General features: G+C 32.0%; 1 protein-coding gene across 1 annotated transcript in view; it reads right to left on the bottom strand.

Moving 5' to 3' along the window:
- The window catches only part of LOC102896762 (cadherin-10), a 135613-nt gene that overhangs the window by 19477 nt on the left and 108750 nt on the right, over positions 1–7386 (bottom strand). Inside the window, exons 6-7 of the mRNA XM_006907117.3 lie at positions 2365–2552; positions 951–1204 (exon numbers count right to left, since the gene is read on the bottom strand). Of these exons, the coding sequence (XP_006907179.1) occupies positions 951–1204; positions 2365–2552 (442 nt within the window). The remainder of the gene's footprint in view (positions 1–950; positions 1205–2364; positions 2553–7386) is intronic.

Raw genomic sequence — 7386 nt, 5'->3', positions numbered from 1 at the left:
TAAAATATTAAAGATATAGCAGAACCTATAGAATTTTTAACTTTAAGTCAAGCTAGAGTCACATGGCACATGAAATTAGAGGTTTTCTAGATTTCAGTGTCACATACTTAGATATCAGAGAAGAGTGCAATTAGCAACTGCACAACCATTTGAATTCCTACTTGACTGGTTCACATGGAATAAGGGGCAACCAAAATTATCCTGCTAAGTGAAACAAATGAAATCCAAAATACATGCTGAACCAAGAGTTTAAAATGAGCAGTCGTTTTGATGCTGAGTATTGTATACAGATATCTGTATTTCTTTAAAATAATATAACAATAGATACAATTCAAGAAATAGTGAAAACTTTGAGTCTTTCACACAACAAAGCAAAAGCTATAGTTGTGCCTTCTTTGCCCAGCTCCCCCCTCTTCCTCCAAAAGAAAAAAAAAAAAAAAACCAAAAAACCAAATTACTCTTATCTTTCTGGAATGTTTCTAATATTTTTGATAAAGCCAAAACAACAAAAAACCCTTTCCTCTTTGATGGCAGGAGTATAGGAGAGTTTCAAAAACCATAATGTTACCACATGGTAACACTGTTATAATTATATTCATTTTAACTGTTAAAATGCCTCTCAAACTCACATATTATTTAAGAAACTGAAAGCACAAATAAAGTGATTTGATTATATTTTAAATTTGTAGGTGAAAGTGTTCTTTCTCTGTACCATGGGTACAAATATCTTAAAGAGACAAGCAGATGATACCAAGCAAGTTTCATGATTAGAAGTGAAGCAGACTATGAATCTTGTGCATGCCCTGTCCCAAACAGAGACTACTTTAAACACCAAATTTACGTACGACTTTTTGAGAGACCTTCTTATCTTTCAATGCATTAAATGCTTTAAATAGAATTTTGTTACTTTCAACACTTTTTCTTTTCATCTTAAACACAGGCATAATTACCTAATGGGGCTAGAAGTAGAATCTGGGTCCCTTGCCATTACAGTACCAATGATTGTGCCCACTTCAATATCTTCATGAACTTCAAACAAATAGGAGGATCTGCTGAAAATAGGAGGTTCATCCACATCTTCTATAGAGATTTTCACAATTGTCGTATCTTTAAATGGTCCTAGGTAGTAAAAACGTGGATCCACATGGGTATTTTCTGCTTCAACCTTCAGAGTATAAAGTCTTCGGCTTTCATAGTCAAGTGGCTATATAAAAAAAGTAAATAAATTATTAATTAGATTTAGGGAAATTAGATTATATGTTTCTTCTGAGTAACAGTATGATTTTTAAAGTCTGATTGAGTTTCTTAACTCGAGTTGTTCATTAACTGTAAATAAATAAAAAGGATAAAAATAATTTATTTACTTATCAATAAGATACAGTTTTTACTTTTTATGTATTCAATGTATGATATTTCAGAACATAGAAAATTGAGACTTGAAATCTTAGAAAAATTGGAAAAGATTAAAATGTAAAGTTGTGACCCACTACAAAAAATTGGGCTGATGAATTGTGTGTTTGTGTGTTCATGTGTGTGTGCTAAGGTGTTGGCTACTGCTATTTTTTTCTAAGCAAAAAATTCGTTTATCTTTTTAAATTTATGTTGTGATGTTTTCCATCAGTTTAACAGACTCTTGGCACCACATAAACTTTATAAAATTTTGAAGACTAATATAGAATCTTAGGTTAGTTTTGTGATAACCAGGGCTCTAGTGGTGACTTTATGCATATAGAACACAAGATATTTCATTAGGACCTAAATTTTACTGCATCTTATTTTTTTCTTAGAATGATGGTACTGACTTTACGACAAAAAAACTTTACCTTTAAACTATATCAAGAAGCGTATGTTAGTGGGAAGGTTTAATTTATGTAGCAGAAGGGAAAATGTGAACAATTCAATTATCTTCCAATCCATGCTGTCTCTTTTTATTTGCAGCTCTAATTATTGCTTCATACATCTGGATAGATGGTATGGTACTTTTTATGCCTCCAACTGTGGTGACATATTGCCATTATTAGCTATTAATTGTTTTTGTTTTTGTTTTTGTTTTTTTAAGGAAAACAATGTTATTATGGAGGGCTTTTATTAATATAGCTCAAAAATATAATCACACATATATTAATTTGCCTTATAAATTTTGTAAAATCTCAAGTTTCATGTTTTAATCAACAAAACATTTGGTCAAAATGTCCAAGGAGATCTTCGGCTTTATGTTCCTCAGACTCGAGCACACTATGAATTTCACTTAAACATGATAGTGAGATTTTTTAATGGATAATGGATAATGCATAAGTGGATAGTACATATTGGAATCTCTATTTTCTAAACAGTTGGATGTTTATTTATATTGATGCTGTGCACCTTTTTCACAGTTATGATGCCTTCCTGTGTGTCCTTCTCAGTTATGATGTCAAACATATCAGTCCCATCACCATCAATAATTCGGTATTCGACTTCAGCATTTTTCCCAGTGTCTGCATCTATTGCTTTTACACTTCCGATGGCTGTGCCAACCGGGGAGGATTCAAGTACTCGAAGATGGATGGTGTCTGCGAAGAATAAAGAAGATGAGAGGTGAGGGGATTTCTCATTAGAATATTCAAAGATAAATGTGTTATAAGCAAATATTATAAGTCTTAAACTCTACATTAGATGTTGACTAGTTAATAAGTTCAATACATGTAACATAAGTAATATTAAAGTCTAGGTACAGAAAACATGGAACTTTAGAGTATTTAGTCATTTATATTATGAGTAGTGAGCACCAACCTCTAATTGTATTAGGAATTCTGGTTTTAAAAATGATCATGTTGTCTTTTTTGCACTTGCACAAATAACTAGAGATCAGCTTTGAGTGCAAATATATACCTATGTGTGTTGATGCAATCATAACAAATTACAGAATAAATAATATTTATATTTGTTTTCTTTGTTGTATTTAGTTATATACTGCTCAGCTTTTTTCTGCTGCCAGAAAACACATTACAAAATTCCATGAAATCAGTTATAATCAGGAGGAATCCAATTTTTACTTGTGACAGGAGAAACAAAAGATAGTCTATGAGAGAAATAAAAAGATGCCCTTCACACTATCAATATAAAAACACTAAATTGTGACAAATTCTTCTCTGTTCCAAGAATTTATTCAAGCCTCTGGTGTACAGAGATGTGCTTCTAGTGTGAACAACCTCTTCTGCTACTGAGGTTTATGTTTAGCACCTAATCATAAACTATGTGTTACTGACAGATAATAGACCTGAAGTAGCCTTCTGATTATGGCACCTTCTTGCTCATAAACCTTAAGCAGTTCTCCTTAATATACATAGTAAGTCCAGATCTCTTAGGCATTCATGCTCTTGCCCGAGTATATCTTTCCTAAAGTATTTTTCCTTTATTCACTTCCATGAAAGATTTGCACCATTTTGAACTTTTCTGAGTTTTTTTTTTAATACTTAATTTCTTACATCTCTCTTTTCATCTTTTGCCTGCTATTTCCCTCTCATAAAACTCTTCCCCCAGTGCTCTCATATAATCATAACATAATTAACCAAATCTGAGAAAATGGCACTGTTATGGGCCGAGTCTTTGGGAGTCTATGCCTCTCAACCTTCATATGTTGAACTGTTAACCTATACTCAGTACCTCAGAATGTGGCTGTATTAGAAGACAGGGCCTTTAAAGAGGTAGTTAAGGTTAAAATGAGAGCATTAGGGTAGGGTAACCCTTAATCTAATATGATACTGTCCTTATAAGAAGAGCAGATTTGGACATAGACAGGCACAGAGAGAAGACAACCATCTACAGGCCGAGAAGAGGCCTCGGAAGAAATCAACCCTGCTGACACTTTGATGTTGAACTTCTAGCTACCAGAACTGTGAGAACTAAGATTTTGTTGTTTAAGCCATCCAGTCTGTGATACCTTGTTACGGCAGTGCTAATGAACTAATACAGGCACCTAGCACCTATATCTGCTCAGTTAGGGAAGTCATTTCCTAGGAGGCATCATTATGACCCAGTTTCTACTACATAGTTAGTCTGTTAGCCTGTATTTTTTATTGTTTTTTGTTAGTTTGTTTGGTAATTTTTTTCTCTCTATCTTTGGTAACACACTGTTGAAAGAAACTCTCATTTCATGGCTAATTGTTTTATTGGCTCTCTGTGCCTTTGCTGGTTCTTCCCCTAGAAACACCTGTCCCTGGATATTTAGATGGCTCATTCGCTTGCTTCCTTCAGGTGACTACTCAGCAGTGACCCCCTCAGATGCTTTCACCAGTAACCTTACTGAAAATAACCTTATTGAGAATATCATCCCCAATCACTCTTCATATCATTTGCCATTGCTAGACATTCTATTATTTACTTATTTATTTGTATGTGCCATGAGCATGTACTAGAAAACATAGATTTTTTTTCACCGTTATATTCCCACTGTATTTCTTTGAGTGTAGTAGCTACTATATACTCATTTATATATTAGATAAATGAGTAACTTCCTAACTATTCTACCAACTCTCATATTTGGTAAAGTCCAATTAGATCTTAGATTCTATACACATTGCAGCTCTATTACCCTTTGGAAAACAATCTTATTAACAATTATTTAGAGCTTCGAAACTCTTTGCTCCCATTGTGCTTAAAACTAAAACATATATAGGCTGGCCCTCCATAAATTGGCTCTTCTTTTCTCTCATTCTGTCCCGTAATTCTCTGCATAAAACTAGTCTTTTAGTTGTTGAGCTTTTCTTTTCTTTTTTTTTTTTTACTTTTAATACACTTTCCTCCTTATAAAAGATTTTTCATACGACTCTTTTCCTGGCAACCTCTGACTCTTCCTTTTGATATATACCTATTTCACTATGCTTCTACCAGCAAATATCATCAAATCTAGGCTATTTAAAGAAAAATCTTTCTTTAAAAAAGATAATTCTTATAGAAGCAGCACTTCACTATGTTGATTTACTACACTGGAACAGAAGCATCTTTCTACAGCATAAACAATGACATCACTGTTCTATTGAAAGCACTTACTATTGATGTTAGGATAAATGCCTAATTTTTTCATTTGGTTTATAATATTTTATAAAATCTGGTTTCTGTTAAAATCTTTAGTATCATGTTCATCTATTTTCAAATCTAGAGTATATGTTTAATGCAGCCACGCTAATGTTTTTTTTCAATTAATGGTCAGGCAACTGGACCAAAAACATTATAAATACATGGACTGTTTAACAAAATAAATACAAACAATATGGGAGATTTGAATGATGTGTATATAAAACCTGCATGCCCCATCTAGAGAATACAGATTATTTTCAAGCATCCATAATGCATTGAATACAATTTGATCGAGTATTAAGTTATAAGACAAATTTGAATAAATCAGAATCTATCTTCTCTGACCATGCTACAATTAAAGTAGAGGTTAATACAAAAAAGTAATCCCCAAATACTCATATTCCTGAAAATTTAGAAGAAAATTATAAAAATAACTTCTATGTAACTGATAGTTCAAACAAGATACAAATTTGAAGACAAAGAAATTAAAAAAGCAATGAAAAGAAATTAAAGCATATGGTGTACAGAAAATGAGTCTGCTTATGGAAGGTAGTTTATAACTTCACATGAAATGTCTTCTGGAGAAAACAAATGAGGACTGTTTCCTAACTCATTATACGAGATCAGTATAACCCTGACTGCAAAACCAGATATGAAGAATCTAATGGTTATATAGTGTGGGTTAAAACTCAAGCTCCACCATACCTAATTGTACAACATTTAGAAAGTTCATTTTTAATTTTCAATTCACAATCACTTATATAAAACAGTTTATGAGAAATACTATTCTAATCACTTTACTATGAACTAAATTCCAGACTTTGAACTTCATCAGCTTTTCCATTAAAGTCTCCCAGAGATCTCATTTTGTATTTGGTCATCATATCTCCTTATTCTTCAGTCTTTCCTTGCTTTTTAAAAATCAACTTGGCACTTTAAATAATACTGGTCTGTTAATTTGTAAAATGTCTTTTAATTTTGCTCTGTCTTATATTTTCTCATGATTAGATTGAGGTTAAGCATTTTTATTAAGGACATGGTCTCGGTATATGATATATCACATCAAGGACATCAGCATGTCTTATGACTGATGATGTTAACCCTCATAACGTGTTTATGCCAGTTTCCTCCATTGTTAAGTAAAGAAATATTATAGCTCCATAAAAATATAGTTGTAAATACTTGGCTCATAAAGCTACAAAAGAAGGCAAATGATGGAGTCAAGTGCCATAAAATATAGACCAACTTGTTAAAAGCCTCTAGGGGAACACCCCTCTCCCCATCCACATGCACGTATACATAAATATATATGCATATGTTTACACATGTATATGTATGTAAAATATGCAAATACATATTTCCATGTGTTTATGTAGCCTTAGCAAACTAATAGATATTTAATATTTAAATGGAATATCTTATCAATACTCTTTTCAAATAAGCTTTTGGAATTTCCCAAAGAAGAAAAATTCTGCCCTGCCGAAGTTTGCAGGTTTCTGCCACAATTATCACAAGACCTTCTCTTCTGATGAACATCATAAGTTTCTTCTCTTTTTGCTTGAGTGCTTCAGAATAATTCTGGAGTGACAAAATATTAAGTCGTATCTGTATATTAATCGAATTGCTTTACTGCCAAAGACAGCTTTAACTTACGTGGGGGAAGGATTATATTGAGATATGGTAATTTCCAATTTTATCCTTTAAAGGCCTCTTTTTATTTCCTTTACACATGTAAAACTCTAGTTAAAATCTCCGAGCCTCTGTCTTTTTGGTTATCCACAACATTCCTAAACTTAAAAAAAAAAAATTCTAAAATTTTAAATTAATTTATAAGTAAATGTAGAACAATATTTTAATGATCTTCAGTAAGGAAAGGATTTTTAAAACACAGCAATGATTACCAAATAATAAAATAAAAGGTTGATAAATGAATCTATACACAAATTAACAACTTCTATAAATAAAAAGACAATAGAAAGTGAAACATGTTATAAATAAAGGGAAGAGGATAATTTCAGCACCCGTACTGACACAGTATGCCAAAAGATCCATAAGAAAAGACAGATGAGAAAAGTTAGTCAAGAATGTGAAAACAATTTACAGTAGATAAAACAAGACAAATAATCAGAGAGAAATATACTGGATCTTAATTAAGCAAATGCAAATTTCATACCATTTTACACCTATTAAATTAACAAAAATTGAGTCAGACAAAATCAAGTGTTAAAAGTACATGATATAATAGGAACTTTATGCACAGCTGATGGGTGCTAAATTTGGCACAATTACTTTGAGAAATGTATTATTTCCCTATATATATATATATAT

This window comes from Pteropus alecto, unplaced genomic scaffold, assembly GCF_000325575.1.
Source record: "Pteropus alecto unplaced genomic scaffold, ASM32557v1 scaffold152, whole genome shotgun sequence".
NCBI lineage: Eukaryota > Metazoa > Chordata > Mammalia > Chiroptera > Pteropodidae > Pteropus > Pteropus alecto.
The sequence above is the reverse complement of the archived record's forward strand: the minus strand, read 5'-3'. Positions and strand labels throughout refer to the sequence as shown.